We start from the raw sequence: 16,862 nt of genomic DNA, 5'->3' as shown, positions 1-16,862 counted from the left end.
GCAGATGTCATTAGTAAGTATGTAGATTATCTTCTCTAAATACCATCTATTATTAACTATCTGTATTCCCTGTCTAATCAAAATCAGACTGCTATCAAGTTCGGCAGAAAAACAAAACCAAACAAAACACCACAGAAGAATTCTCTGTGCTCTGAAACATGAGACACTATAACAAGATATTTTATGAAGTTAACACTGGAACGGCAACATAAGCCATTTAGCTCTCTTGTCTTTTCAAGAGTTTCCATTTCAGATACCCATTTCAAAAAGCAAATGTCTTCTCATATATATCTTTACTCAACGCCACAAGATTCCCATGATGCAATTTTTATGGGAGTCCAACCAGGGTTACCAACAACTATTTTCATGAACACAGCCAGAGCTAAAGCCAGTACATGACACAAATCTTTGACAGGTGCATTTCAGAACAAATGCGAAGCAACAGATCTTAGGGGAGACACTCATTCACATCTGCTTTGGACTGAAGCATGTTTTTTTTTTTTTTTCGTTTTCCAACTCACTGGCAGCCTTTTGGAGAAAAAGATTTTCTACCTTCTAGTTCTAGCCTACCTCATTTTTTAACCCCGAACAAGACAAATATAACCCAGAACAAAAATAACCCCAAACAAATATAACCCCGAACAAAAATAACCCCGAACAAGACAAAGACCACAATTACTACTGAAGAGGAAGCATGAAACCTTGTATCAGATCCCATTTTTATCTTCAGCTTACAGAGCTAACTGGAAAAAAAAGTAATAGAACGAAGAATTCCTGATCTACAACTGACCAGGGTACAAAAAACAGGGCAAAGGCACTTACATGTCAGGTCTACCAATTGTTCTATGCTGTATTCAGAAAACAAAAGATAAATATTGCATCTCAACATAAATTCACGTGTTCAGTATGACCTCCTAGGCATCTATCAATAGATCTTCTCCATAACTCAGGCAGAAACAACACAAATCTCTCCCTGAAACACTACAAGTATCTTTACAAATGAGGCTTGATCATCAGAGCATAAGCATAAGTGTTTGGCATCGTTACCTGAAGCTACATCTCTGTTTTTTTTGAGAAAGAACTCCAGAGCAACATGCCTCCACATGATAAAAGATTTGGCTGCTAGTTTTCCAGTATTACCGTGATTTTGAAAAAAGTTTATGCCACAGAATCACAGAAATTGAGCACTTACACCAAACTGAATTAGGTTGGTTTTTTTATTTGAAAAGGCAAAAAAGAAATAAAAACAGACACCAGCAATTCGATTAACAGCTGCTATTAAGAATGCAGAACAGTTACAGATGATGATGAGAGCAATCTTGCCAACATCATTATTCCTTTTTCTGCTAAGGAAATTAAAAAATAAAACAATAAAAGAGTTAAAAAATGAAGCTGCCATGAATCACTTGATCAGAAGCTTTTGTTTCATGGCACGTTTAGAAATAATGACTCCATATTCTGCATAGAGACAATGAATCAATGTGCTGACCACAAAGTGTTTTCATCAATGTACATGGGAAAAATAATTCTGATTCTTCATACAGGTTGTACACAAAGAGAAGGGATGCCACAGAACAATGGTTTTGTAGGTTCTCCAGCAAGAACAGTACAAGCCAGCAACTGAGATGAAAATGAACATATAATTGTGTCCACCTACCGTTTCCTCACAACTTCCATTAAAGATGGAAGGGGATCAAAGTGAAATCACTGTTGGAGGTTCACCGTTTACCAAGGGCCTAGCAATGCTGAATTTCTCACCATTATCTCTGCAACCTATGATTTTTCTTACAGACCAGCCTCTCTGTTCCCAGAAAAGATAGAACAATGTAAACGAACTATTATTTCACAGTAGGAAATACTAGCTTCCAACAATGGGTCTCACTGACGCTATTCACAATAGTGCCTTTTGACTCTGATATATATGTATATACAGAAACATTTTCTTTCCAAAGTCTTGGAAAAAGATATTTTTATAAGAATCTGATGTGACACGTGGTGGCCAGATAGCTGCTAGGGCCAGCTGGACTTTATTTTCTGTCACCAGGACACTGTCTGAATGTTCTGTAAGCCTTCTTCTTCAGTATGAGCCTTTCCACTGGCCAAACACTGTCCTCCGCAGCAACATCCACTCTGTACTATGATGCCATAGCATATTTAAGAGGCTTATAAAAGGTGGAAGCAAGGACAGGTGGCCTGGGATGAATACAGGGATGTTATCCAGGTAGTAAGGGACCAAGTTAGGAAAGCTAAGGCCCAATTAGAGCTAAACTTGGCTAGGGATGTTAAAGATAATAGGAAGGGATTTTATAAGTATGTGGTGGCTAAAAAACAGACTAAGGACAATGTAGGCCTCCTACGAAACTTTCAGGAGAACTGGCTACACATGACTTGGAGAAGGCTGAGGTTCTGAATGACTTGTTTGTGTCAGTCTTCACTGGCAAAGGATCTGACCACAGCACCCGAGTCTTGGAAGGCTGACGCAGAGACTGTGAAAACCTAGACCTTGGGAACACTGTACAAGAGGATCTGGTTCGAGACCATCTTAAGAACATGAATGTACACAAGTCCATGGGACCTAATGAAATCCATCCACGGGTCCTGAAGGAGCTGGTGAATGAAGTTGCAAAGCCACTGGCCATGATATTTGAAAAATCATGGCAGACAGGTGAAGTTCCTGATGACTGGAAAAAGGAAAATATAACCCCCATTTTCAAGAAGGGGAAAATGGATGACCCGGGGAATTACAGACTAGTCAGTCTCATCTCTCTGCCTGGCAAAATCTGGGAGCAGATTCTGCTGGAAGGCATGCTGAGGCACATGAAAAACAACAAGGTGCTTAGTGACAGCCAGCATGGCTTCACTAGGGGAAAATCCTGCCTGACCAATTTGGTGGCCTTCTATGACGGGGCTACAAAAGTGATGGACAGGGGTGGAGCAGTTGATGTCATCGACCTGGACTTGTGCAAAGCGTTCGACACTGTCCCACATGACATCCTTGTCTCTAAATTGGAGTGCCATCAATTTGATAGGTGGATCACTCAGGGGATAAAGAACTGGCTGGATGGTCGCACTCAAAGAGTTGTGGTCAACGGTTCAATGTCCGGCTGGAGACCAGTAACGAGTGGTGTCCCTCAGGGATCGGTGTTGGGACCAGTCTTGTTTAATATCTTTGTCGCTGACATGGACAATGGAATTGAGTGTGCCCTCAGCAAGTTTGCCGATGACACCAAGCTGTGTGGTTCTGTTGATACGCTAGGGGGAAGGAATGCCATTCAGAAGGACCTTGACACACTTGTGAGGTGGGCTGATGCCAACCTCATGAAGTTTAACCATGCCAAGTGCAAGGTCCTACACCTGAGTCAGAGCAATCCCAGGCACAGCTACAGGTTGGGCAAAAAGGAAATTCATGGTAGTTGTCATGGTTTGAGCAGTAGCAGTCATTTTTTCTCCTTCTTGTCGCTGGTGCAGTGCTGTGTTTTGACTTCTGGGCTGGGAACAGTTGCTTGATAGCAAGCATGTTTTGAGGGTGTTTTTGTTCAAGGCCTTTTCTGAGCACGTGGTCTGCCGGGGAGGAGGGGAGGCCGGGAGGAAGGAGAGACAGGACACCTGACCCAGGCTTGCCAATGAGGTATTCCATACCATAGCACGTGATGCCCAGGAGGCAATTGGGAGAGGGAGCAGGAAGGGTGGAGCACTGGAGGAAAATGAAGGAGGGAGCACGCGGTGCTCGGCCGGGCAGGGTGGAGTGAGTTATGGGTCGGTGGCTGGTGGGGTGTTGTATTCTTTTCGCTTGTTATTGGCTGTATCGTTATTATTGTGTTATGCCTTAGCTATTAAACCGTTCTTATCTCAATCCATGGGGGCTACATTCCTTGGATTCTCCTTCCTAACTCTCCGGGAGTTGGGGGACTTGGTTTAAACCACGACAGTAGTCCTGCGGAGAAGGACTTGGGGGTGTTAGTCAATGAGAAAATGAACATGAGCCAGCAGTGTGCACTCCCAGCCCAGAAAGCCAACCGTATCCTGGGCTGCATCAAAAAGAGCATGACCAGCAGGTCGAAGGAGGTGATCCTGCCCCTCTACTCTGCTCTCGTGAGACCTCACTTGGAGTATTGTGTGCAGTTCTGGTGTCCTCAACATAAAAAGGACATGGTACTGTTAGAACAAGTCCACAGGAGGGCCACGAGCATGATCAGGGGACTGGAGCACCTCCCATATGAAGACAGGCTGAGAAAGTTGGGGCTGTTCAGCCTGGAGAAGAGAAGGCTGTGTGGAGACCTCATAGCAGCCTTCCAGTATCTGAAGGGGGCCTACAGGGATGCTGGGGAGGGACTATTCATTAGGGACTGTAGTGACAGGACAAGGGGTAATGGGTTGAAACTTAAACAGCAGAGGTTTAGACTTGATATAAGTAAGAAATTCTTTACTGTTAGGGTGGTGAGATACTGGAATGGGTTGCCCAGGGAGGTAGTGAATGCTCCATCTCTGGCAGTGTTCAAGACCAGGTTGGATGAAACCTTGGGTGATATGGTTTAGTGTGAGGTGTCCCTGCCCATGGCAGGGGGGTTGGAACTAGACGATCTTGAGGTCCTTTCCAATCCTAACTATTCTATGATTCTATGATTTACATAAACTCTGCCATAGCATTACGATAATATGCTATAGGATATTATCGTAAACTTTGACAAAACCAAATGGGCATATATCTAATTTTGTTATTTACTGGACAGTTTTGTACTATAACAATCCTTCTTGTCCAGAAAAGGCTGAACAAATCTAAATGCCCTGTCTTGAACTAGTACAGCACAAATGGTAGCTGCAAAATTACCATCAAGAAAATTCTTTGCCTAGGTGGTCTGTCCTTTGTAAACATCCTAAACTAAGATTCCTAGAGGACTAAACCACTAAGGCGCCTACAGGAATGCTACAGGACATGCCTAGGTATGGTTTTTTCTTGGCAGGGCATCAAGAACTGTTGTTTCCTAATAAAGTAACTAGAAGGCTTCTTCCCCCATCTATTGACGATGGTGAGGGCTTCAGTCTGCATTCTCTACCAAATTGAGTTTCTTTGCTGCCTGTTTGCAATCTCCACACCATTACCTGCCACTTTCTGGAAGCTTATTAACCTCCTTCAATTTAGTGTGCTATTTTCACAAAGCTAGTCTGTGTCAGGTAGAAGTTTAGTTAAAGGGCATGTATTTCACTACAGCACTAAAGCTCAGCAGAGAAGTAAGAAAAGGCAACTGTGTTCTCCCCACACAGTTCTCCCCACAAAATAGAGAACCCACTGGTTCTCTATTTTATTTAGGTGTCCCACCTCCCAGTACATAATTCCATTACTGTAACAATCACCCAAGCATGAAACAGCACATTACACCATTTTATAGAGACAAGGGCCCTTATACAGTGGGCTGGCAGGGAGCAGATGCCCATGTCCTTCTGGAATCTCCCACTTCTATTACCTGGAAGGAAAAATGGGTGTTTTCAAACATTTGTTTACAGAAAACATAATCCCTCTGTAATTCTGAATAGCTCAGAAATCTTCCTAGATAAAACAAGAAGTTTCTTTTCAAGGAAAAGTGGATAAATGGGGAAAACCAACTTATTATACTGTATTCTGATTATCTGCAGAAAAATTATTTGCTCTGTGATGACAATATTTGAAGAGACTTTTGCTGATCAGCCTAGCTGGATCCAGACAGCTATCTGTGGATTTTGGTTAAAATAAGTACCACAAACGAGGTCTGTAAAGGTTGCCAGAACAAACACAAAATCTCTCTGGTGTAACAGTAACATAAGTCTAAAAAGGCTGACAGAAAAGGAATGGTCTTGGCAACAGCTATGTTCAGATCATTAATCCCAGCAGTGGTATTATTAGATAAGCACATAATTTCTAACCATATGACTGCAACATTTACGGAGATGGTAGTAAGAATACAATACTGTGATACAATACATGTTTATGCATCACCTGTCAAATAGCAGCAGCAAACCCTGCTGAGCAGAGCTTATCTATAGTATTATGTTGCTTAACAAGCATTTATCACAGACTGCATATAACCAGCATTTGGGCATATTTCAAGTTAGCCAATGAGGCAGCTCGGTACAAAGAAAAGGCTGTTCAGATTCATGGTGTGTATTTATACATAGCACAACGATCTTTAATAAGTTTCTTTTGTAAGTTAAGGATGTATATACAGTGAACAAAGAACAACAGGAATATAATAAAAAATAGGAGCTGTTAAAAATCATCATCATGAACAGATGAAGGTCATCCAGAGTGGAAACCTCTTTTCTGTCACACCTCTAATTTACATGATTTACTTTGCAAGGCTATCCTTTTCAGATTATGCATTACAACTTTTGCTATAAAAATTAGGGAAAAACTACCAGGGAAGAATTAAAAAATATGATACTTAACATCTGTTAATATCTTCAACCACTGAACATACAGATCATGAATAAAGTAGGTACATACCTATATCTTTTTCCCTTCACAAAAAAAAACCCAACCCACAGAAGTTTGGCTACTGGAATGGAGTTAATCTGGTTCAAAGCTGAAATAAAATTTCGAATCAGTAATAAATAACTTCCCCTTTCTTCTCTGTATTGTGTATTTCTCTCAAGTAAGAGAAAGAGATTTTAGGGAAGTCAGTTTAGGAAAAAAGACAGTTCAGGAAAAAAGTTAAGGAGTTGTGATTATGCACAGGTCAGTCAATTAATGTCTTTTAACTTATCAATAGTTATTAGGAAACACCTGTTATGGTAGCATAACACATCAGGCAAACAAACCATAAAAATCACACTCCCTCTTTTCCCAGAATTATGTCATTTGCCTGCCTGTAAGCATTTTCCACTGCTTTCAGTAGCATATTTTCCCCACTATCTGCAACGTATTTTTTCTCAAAAAAAACCCAAAATGCAAAAACCCAGTAGCAAAACAACAAGAAAACCCTCCACCAAACAGAAACCGTCAAAAAAAACACCCACTAAGACTTTCCAAACATGTTGGAATCTGAAGTCCCAGCCTCCTCATTTCTTTAAGTTACACTCAGTAACTGGAAATTATCTTATGACTGTTAAGGGTACAAAATGTGCCACTTAGCATAGTGGGGTGTCTTACAATACAGTAACTTAGCACATTGCCCTAATACAGGCAGGTTTAACGGTATTAGGCCAAATACTACCTGTTAAAACCAGAAAATATTATACTGACTTCAACAGAAGTAAGTATGTGTGCAAGCAGAAGGAGGCTGGCATGGAATACAGACTCCTCCTTATTATACTTCTGTCATTTCTCCTTAACACACCACACTCTTGTTTTCAACAATACAAGATCTGTTCCACCAGCTGTTCCTGCACTGGGGCTGACAGCTTCTGAGGCAGGTCCAGTTCCACAACAAACACAACACACCACACTTTCAAGTCAGAAAAAAAAAATCCTCTAAATACAAAGCAAGGTCAAATCCTTTTTGGCCAATCAGGATGCAATAGTCACAGAGCATCACTTGGAAGGTTTTTTTCTCTTCAGGAACTTTTGATTTGCCTGGGAGGAATTCCACATAATGACAAACTTTTTGCACATAGCTATTTTGACTCTGGATAATAACAGCACCCATCTTCCACACAGATTTATCTCTGGGGGTGTACAACCCACAGAGATGTATGGCACTTTTCAGATATAACTGTTGCTAAGCATAGAATCATAGAATAGTTAGGGTTGGAAGGAACCTTCGAACATGCCAGAGAAGCCCATTTTCTAAGTCACTGTGAACATACTTAACTCTTTCTGTATAAAGTTCCTGAATCACTTCCCAGATCTAATCTTGACATAATAAAGAAAAAACAACCCAACAACAGACAAAAAGCCAAACAAAAAACAAACACAAAAGATCATCCCAAAACCAACCAAACAAAAAACAACACCCCGAAACATTTCTGCAGCGTCAGTCCTTCAGAAGAACCTATCCCCCAGAAACACCTTTGTGATAGCAGCAGCATACCCAGCTACAAAGTCCACCTCTAAACTGAACCATTTTAAGCATACCTCCTGAAAGTTTAGGTTACAGTACTCACCTAAATCTTTCTCCCCTGAGCTTTGAAAAACACTGTAAGACTTCCTGAGCCTCTACAATGCTGCTAGTTTCTTTTGTTTTGTTGTGTTTTTTTTTTTCTTTTTAAATAGAGGTCAGCATGAGCTGAAGGAAATGAAAACATGAAGGGAATGAAACTCCACCACAACCACACACACTTACGAAGTTTTCTAAAAATAAATCTTTAGCAATACAGCTTGTAGCAAGTTCACTTCTGACTGAATCAAACCCCATATTATGTTCTTGTTCTTCAACTGACCAATCTGCCCTGTAGCTTCAAGCTAGTCAAACCAAAGTTACTTGATTTCAAAGGTTAACTCACAGTTAAATGAACATGATGGTTTCTCAGAAGCATCCAGCTACCTGTTAAATGGGATTGGCAAATAAATTCCAGCTTTGTTTCCAGCCAGCAACTACTTAAATAATTTTCTAGTTAAAGACAAAGCATTTCAACTTCTTCTGCATACGCAGTCTTTTCACACTCTTCAGGCTAGTATTGCTGAACACTGCAGCTTGTAGCATAACAGACCACCTAGCTTTCCCCTGCATCACACATACTTCCTACTGAACAGCAAAAATTGACAGCTAAAAAAGGAGAGTCACAGTGAGCAAGACCTCCATTTATCACACTGGTTAATGCTGACCTCACTTTTACATCTGTAGCTGATCCAGCAGTCAAAGATTAAACACCTGGAGACAAAACAGAGGCTTCGATTCCTGGCCAACACACCGCTTCAGTACAGTCAACTCTTGGAACAGTTCTTCCACAGCTGAAATAATGGAACAGGTGAGATTCTGTCTGAACTCTCGGAGTTCACCATGGTAAGCACATGGTACTTGCCGTGGCAGGTTGGTGGGAGTGTGATATAGTCAATCTGCCAGACTTCCCTATATTAGTACTTCAGCCATCATCCTTGTTGCAAAAGAGGCTTTAACCGCTTTGCTTGCTTAATTGCAGCACACGTTCTACATTCATGAATAACGTGGGCAATAGTGTTCATTGTTAAATTCACCCTTCGATCATGAGCCCATCTGTATGTTGCATCTCTACCCTGATGGCCTGAAGTGTCATGAGCTCACCAGGCCAAAAAGAATTCACCCTTACGCTGCCAATCTAAGTCCATCTGAGCCACTTCAATCAAAGCTTTATCCACTTGTTGGCTGTTCTGGTGTTCCTCAGTGGCCTGACTTGTGGGTATATTTGCATCTACACGGTATATCTTCACCACCAGATTCTGCACCTGGGCAGCGATATCTTGCCACAGTGCAGCAGCCCAGATGGGTTTACCTCTGCGTTGCCAGTTGCTCTGCTTCCATTGCTGCAACCACCCCCACAGGGCATTTGCCACCATCCATGAGTCTGTATAAAGTACTGTCCACTTTTCTCATTCAGCAATGTCCAGGGCCAGCTGGATGGCTTTCACCTCAGCAAAGAGACTCGATTCACCTTCTCCTCCAGAAGGTTCTGCAACTTCTTGTGAACTCCATACAGCTGCCTTCCGTCTCTGATGCTTTCCCACAATATGGCAGGATCCACCAGTAAAGAAGGCATACTGCTTTTCACTTTCTGACAGTTTATTATATGGTGGGGCCTCTTCAGCACGCATGACCTCCTCATCCGGTGACATTCCAAAATCTGTGCCCTCTGGCTAGTCCATGATGACTTCTAGAATGCCTGGATGACTGGGATTTCCTGTTTGAGCTCATTGTGTAATTAGTGCAGCTCACTTACTTCATGTAGCATTGGTTGCACGATGTGTAGAAGAGACCCTGCCTTTAAACATCCAGCCCAGCATGGGTAATTGGGGTGCCAAGGGGAGCTGTTCTTTGAGTTGGAGTAGCTGTGCTGTCTGTTGTGGTCAGGATTGGAGAAGCTGCTGTACTTGTTGCTGGGGTTGGTATAGTTTCTGTTCTTGGAGTTGGAGTAGCTGCATTGTCTGTTGGTATCCACCCCTTATTCCATGCCATTCACATCATGCTCAGATCCCGTATTATAAAATACAGCATCGTTTTTGCCTCATATATATATATATATGTGTGTATATACAAAATGGATGACATACAAAATGGTGGATACAAAAAGATGTCCTTGGATCTGATGTCAAAGCCAAAGTACAACCGCTCACCACCTGCCGACTGATACCCAACCTGACTTGAGCAGTGATCTGGGGGTTCTGGGTAACTCCCCCTGGTTTATACACTGGGCATGATGTGCTGTGGTATGGAATACCCCCTTGGTTAGTTTGGGTTAGGTGTCCTGTTTCTGCTTCCTCCTGGCTTCTACCTGCTTCTCCCTGTCAGAGCATGAGGCTCAGGAAGTCCTTGGTCGGAGTAAACATTACTTCGCAAGAAATAAAAACATCAGTGTTATCAGTATTGTTCCCAGGCTGAAAGTCAAAACCACAGCACTGCACCAGCTACTAAGAAGGAGAAAAATGACTGCTACAGCTGAACCCAAGACAGAGGGCTAGTCAACATATGTGCAATGCCTCTGATATCAAGCTTTCTATACATTGGCAATCTGATACAGATCTTGCATACCTGAAGAACTTCATTTGGTTCATTGGTATAATTCTGCAAGAGGGATCAGAACCCAAGGCTTGAAGTCAGAAAGCTCTGAAGGAGAAGGAGGAATTACGCCTCATTTGGAACATTAAGTCATTTACTGATGTGACTACTCCACACAGGATAAAGGACACTGAGAAGATATTTAAGACACCCAATGTTCTCCAACAAGCAAGTTCCTTCTGGCAACAGATTTCACTGTGATACATACTTAGGGAATACACCTGCTTAGAGATCAGGCATACAACAGTTGGAAATAAAAAGCACCCACAGACCTCCTCAGTTTCTTTCTGGAAAAAGTGCTTGTTCTCCTTTCTCTGGGAGTCTGTTTAACCTTAAATCTTTGTGAATAAAAATTTTCTGGGGAGGGGAATCATCCCAGGGTAGAAAAGAAGTTAGGGGGTTTTTTGCTGTTTTTTTTGTGTGTGTGTTTTATTTTTTTTTTTCTTTTGAGGAGAAACTCCCAGATTTTTTAGTTTCTTATTCACAGATGCTTAATTTCTCAAACAGCATCCTTGGTACTGCCAAGTCCCACATGAACTAGGAGTCTGGTATAGAACTGGACAGTTGCTTGATTCCAGCAAGATTTTCACGTAATGGTCATACCATGGCATACAAAAACAACTTGAGACCTTCACTGAAAGGCAAATACCAATGCAGAAGATGCAGCCTCTAACACTTTTCATCTCCAAGTACCACAGGAAGGAAGGAAGGTCAGTGTCGTTGGGGAGTGCAGGGAAAACCCCCACCCATGGAAGGGGAAGCTCTCAGACTTCCTTACCTTCCATCTGCTAGCCTAAGCAGCCTTTGCCAGCCATCAAGGCCTCCTCTTCCTCTTGAAGAGCATTAAGTATTTTTGCTCTCTTCACCTGCTCCGTTTATACAGTACCTCTCAGGTTAAAAAGCAGGATAAGTCTATGGCCACAATGGGCAAAAAGCATGCTGGGGAACTGTGCCAAGGCAGGCAAGCACCCATTGCCTTGCTGGCGCACTCCGTCCTGTCTCTGGGATAGGAGTCAGGCTGAGCTTGCATTTTATTGCATCTTGCCTGTACAAAAGTTTGTGAACTTTTGACAAAGTTCTGAGTTTTCCTAGCACCCAAAGGACAGTACTACAGCTTTCGCTGGAGCCATGCACCTAAGTGATAAAGCACAACTGCTGGGTTTCTGTGCCACGGCAGAGAAGGATTTCCAGGATGCTGCATGGAATTGCTCGAAGCAGTACCAGCAAGCCTTGCTCCTACGACTTCGGAGTTTAACGCTGTGCCTGAGGCCGCCTCCCGAAGACGTCAGAACTTGGCTGAGGGGAGACGTGTTGGTGCTCAACTTCAGCCTGGACGCGGAGACCCCTCGGCAACTCTACCCTACGGACTCCAAACCACAGTCGCAGCCCAGAGCCGCGAAGCCCGCCCCGCGCCACCGAGCCCCGCGGCCACCTCGAGTCACTCCACAGCCGCCTCCCCCACCCCGGCAGTCAGCCCGGGTAGGAGCCGCACGGTCCCCGGCCTGGGCAGTACTCACAGCCGCAAGGTGCCCCTGTTCTCTCGCTTGCCGGCTGGCCGCACCACCTTTGGCTCCTCCGCATCACACCGCTGCTCGATCACGAGCACCATCGCTACCCCACTGCCGCCGCAAAGAACTCAACCGCCCGACCCAACCGCGCAGCCCCGCCCTGAGGCGGATCCTGCCGCCGCCATGCTGGAGTCAGGGGACGGGCGTAGTGTGGGACGGTGTAGAGTTAGATTCCGCCCGGCTCGGTGTGACTCTAGCTGAGAAGGAGCCAACGCGGCCCCGAGAGCCAGGTTCAGCGTGCCCCATCCATTACGTGCCTTAAATGATACAGCCTAGACGTTGTCGTGTGAGACGGTGCTCTCGCGGTCCCGAACAAAATGCGCCTTCAATGAGCGAGCGGGGCCCCGAGGTGAGGGCAGCCGGGCCGGCCAGCGAGTGGCGCGGGAAGCTGCTTGCCCCGGCTCACCAAGCAGGCAGTATTCCAAACGGCGATTCCAGTGTTCAGATAGGTGTACTAACACGAATTTGTGTGGTGAGTGTGTGGCATTTCCACCTGCGGCTGCCTGGGGTGGCCTTTTGTTTCCAGAGCAGCTCGGGCTGGTTTGTCTGCTCAGGAAACGACCTGGCGTTGTACAAAAAGCAGCAAGCATAGCCTTCACCTCACTTTTAGGCTGCTGAAACAGGGAAGTACAAAATGAAATGTACTCTTTTGTTCAGAAGTAAATTTAGTTCTGCTTTGTAGCTAAGCAACATTGACCTTGATGGCAAGTAATAATAGCAAGAAGGAAATATTTTGGGTAAATGTTTCACAATGGGCAATTTGAACTGGACTAGTGGTGGGCAGCTTGACAAGGGGACTTCCCACAACTGAAGTTCAACCAAAGTAAGAAGTGATGATGAAGAATCTCAAAGACCACTACCATGTTGTTACATGCATGCACAACATAGGCGTAAACCTATGTGAAGTAGTTCTGGGAAATGCTATGAATATGTATATAATTTACTGGAAATATAATGAATATATATGTTAAGCAACAATATAATCATAGCCTGTTTGTTGCTGGGACAAGACACGTTATGTGGAGAGATCCCCCGTGTCTCCCAGTGCTGCAATAAAGAATACCTGCTTGCCAACATAAACTTTGTTGGTGAGTTCTTGGGAAGTTCTTTATATCACTGTTGTGGAAGCTGCGTGCCCTCAGGAATGTTAAAGGCATCTCCTGCTGCAGACACAAACCAGCAGCATGCATGTGAGAAATGCTTTTATTACTTGGTTTATACCTGAGTCAGTGTTCAATTTGTCAAGCTATTCGTAAAGTGAAGATGGAGTCTGTGGCTATAATGATACAATCTAAGGAAGGCCAGTCTTGGGATAGACCTCAAACTAACATGTCTAGAAAAAGGCCTGTTCTCATGTTTTAATGTGGTATTATTAATTCTAATTAAAACTATCTAATAATTTGATTAAATCACTTAAAGTAAGATGAGAACGTGTACAGGAGAGTGGCCTCCTGTTAGTGGACATCAGGGTATGAGATAGATACTAACGTACATTTCAGGTTAAAAGGTATATGAAGCAATTCAGTCACCCTCCAGTGGTACTGTTTGAATTGCTTGATGCTTAGAATCACACACTGGTTTGGGTTGGAAGGTACGAAAACTAAAAAAAGCTAACCCAGTTCCAGCCGCCTGCCATGGGCAGGGACACCTTCCACTAGGCCAGGTTCTTCGAAGCCCCAGACTGGCTAGTGAATACTTACACTGTATTTTGAAGATGCAAGTATTAGGTATACTGTATTTTGAAGATGCGAGTATTAGGTATTGTTGTAATATATTCAGAGAATCAGTGAAAAAGGTGTTAATGGTGACGACTCAGGACTGCCACAGCTGCTTGGGCACACAGATCTTACAGAAAATGTGAGAGTTCTGTATGGTCTTGGCTAGACCATATGTGATATTAACTAGCTCTAGCCAAAGAAAATTTAGACTGTACCAAGCTGCATAGAAATGAAGACATTTAAAATGCCTGTATTTATGAGAGACATAATTAACTAATGTTTATGTATTATTTAAAGTAGAAACCAAGGCATACCTGGATGAGAAATAAGTAAATTACATGAAAGATTATTCAGACCTGTTAGGTCCTGCACCTGTGAAATTTGGTTGCTGCCTCTGTGCAGCACCTGAACAGATTTGATGCTGCATTGCAGAGCCTCTCCTGCCCCTTATGCCAGACACAATCTCTGGCTATATAGAGGCACCCCATTTATCCAAGTGATAACAGGATAAGCCCTGTTTCAGTTTTCTGGGCTGTGAGTAGAGCTGGAACTGAAAGAGCCAGGGAAGGCAGGGTTGGCATCTTGTGTCTGCTTGGACCCAGGAGCCATTGCTGGGGTGCAGCAACCCCTGTGAGTCCTTGGGTTTCCTGGGAATTATTCTCGTATCAGTGTATGCTACCAAGACATGCACAATGTGTTTGGGAACAGTAGGTAAAGTGACTGCCTACCCTTCATCTCATTTTTGGAGGCTTTCCATTACACTAGAAAAGTATTGGTTGCTATTTTAGTGCCAATTTTGAGGTCAAGTCAAACTATTCTGCAATCATTCTACCAGCAGAATTCTGGGTTATAGTAGGCAAAAATCTGACTTTTTAGTATTTGAACAAATAAATCAACTGTCTTTTGAGTGCTTATATTCTCAGTCTCTGGAAGGTTTAGCTGCAGGAAATAAATGCTGTCACTGAGTGTTTTGTTCACTCTTCACCAGAGGTTCCTGTCTCTACCACAGTGGTAAAGACATGCATACCGGAGAGGAGCTAGTTGGTCCCTGGAATACAGTCTCCATTTTAGTTTTATGTCTCCATTCCCAAGGTATGCAAAGAAATCTGTTTAATTAGTCAAGTCATTTAGTGTAGAAACCCCCCTATATTCAAATAAATTGATACCTGCAGCACACTAAAAATGAGTCATTACTAAATACTTGGTTCCACAAATTCTTGGTTAAAAACAACAGTGAAGCATTTGCCAGTAACAGTCATATGAAGTAAAAATATTATTATATATTAATATTATTATATAATTATTATTATACCACCACCAGGAAAAAAATACAGTATGGAGACATGTTCTGTAAATGCAAAGTCATGGAAATGGGAGTCAAAAGGGTCCTTGACTCTAATCCTGGCTTGGCAGCTCATTTGATGCACTGCATTAACCAATTAAATACAATAGTTGTGTTTTCAACTGTGTTCTGACATTAGTATTTACCTATCTTTTGTGCACACAGAATAACAGAAAAACTGTATGACAAGCTCTAACAAAAACTATGAAAATTGTTTTGTCTCTGCTAGGTTTTGTTTGGACACAAGACAGGTTCTGTGCATTCAGATTTTCTCTCTGTAGATGCTTTTTAATGAGCGTTTTATATACAACCCACATTTGATTATTGCTAAGGTTGATGTTGACACTCACACAGCTGGTGGTCAGCTGATGTATATTGCTTAAAAATCTCATTCTCTTGTGTTCAATGTACTTTTTTTTCCACCGTCATTCTGAAGGCTGGTCAAAACTGCAAGGCTTAAGATTCTTCTAAAGTTTAAGAGATCTGGATGCAGGGTATAGACTCATGTTACAGAGGTGGGCTCCAAAAGGGAGGTTGAGATGTCTGTTGTTTTGCCAGTGTTTTGATCTGGACTACTGGAAAATGTTTTCTTGTAATGTCAGAGCAAGTCTGTACATTCATGCTGATAAAATGCTTTATACACATGTGGCCAATACTTTTATCAATACAAATCTCTCATCTGTTATGCATGGCTGACATGTCCTCTGTAGCTCCAGAGTCTTAATTTGCTTCTGAAATCAGTTCTGCTTCATGTCAGGAATAACATGCTGCCATAGTGATAAACTGAGCTTCCCTGTCTGAAATGTTAATACCCCCCTGAATTCTGGCAAATGTGTGCTTATCCACATGGTGCCAATTGGAGTGAGTGGAAAACAGAGGTATATAAAACATATGCATATAGTCTGGTTTTGTCCTCAGGCATGAATAATTAGGATGAACAAGAGCAATCATAGATGTATCTATATGCTCTAAGTATATAGGATCATATTGAAAATAGTACCTAAAAAATGCAGAGCCCACATTTCTTTCTCCCAAAAGCATTTTCCTTCATTTTTCATGTGGCTCATCTTGGAAAAGCATATTATGGCAGTGACAAACACATGAAAAACAAGTTTGATGACAGCTCAAGCTTCCCTGGCCAGTTTTGATTGGGCTTTGAAGAACCTGGTGTAGTGGAAGGTGTCCCTGCCCATGGCAGGGCGGGCAGAACTAGAAAATCTTTAAAGTCTCTTCTAACCCTTTCTATGCTTCTGTGATCATGTATTTTCTTATTAGATTGACTAGTATTTGCAGCCTGCTATTCCATCTTTTCTATTGACAGAGGTATAGTTTCACAGCAGGGTTTTATGATCATATTAATCTTACTGAAACAATAGCTGAGTGAGCTGGATTTCTAGAAGGCCTGCCCTTGCCACTTGCTACTTGGCAGGCAGGTTGATTATTAAGGAATCTGAGCCTCTATAAGGGCTTATCACATTGCTGTCAGAGCATATATAGTAGCTTTTTTTTGTGTACTGGTTATCAAGTGGTAAATAAAAAAGCAGGTAAATCTGTCTGCCCGGTGTTTTGGATT

The 16,862-nt window shown here is 42.6% G+C and overlaps 1 protein-coding gene across 4 annotated transcripts in view; it reads right to left on the bottom strand.

Annotated features, from left to right (window-relative positions):
- GRAMD2B (GRAM domain containing 2B) overlaps positions 1–12,314 on the bottom strand; it is a 45,999-nt gene extending 33,685 nt beyond the window's left edge. For all 4 annotated transcript variants that reach the window (XM_031045323.1, XM_031045321.1, XM_031045322.1 and 1 more), the window contains exon 1: positions 12,179–12,314. In XM_031045323.1, coding sequence (XP_030901183.1) covers positions 12,179–12,270 — 92 coding nt within the window. In that variant the 5' untranslated portion in view covers positions 12,271–12,314. The remainder of the gene's footprint in view (positions 1–12,178) is intronic.
- Positions 12,315–16,862: the final 4,548 nt, after the last annotated feature.

This window comes from Melopsittacus undulatus, chromosome Z (genome assembly GCF_012275295.1).
Source record: "Melopsittacus undulatus isolate bMelUnd1 chromosome Z, bMelUnd1.mat.Z, whole genome shotgun sequence".
Classification (NCBI taxonomy): Eukaryota; Metazoa; Chordata; class Aves; order Psittaciformes; family Psittaculidae; genus Melopsittacus; species Melopsittacus undulatus.
The sequence above is the reverse complement of the archived record's forward strand: the minus strand, read 5'-3'. Positions and strand labels throughout refer to the sequence as shown.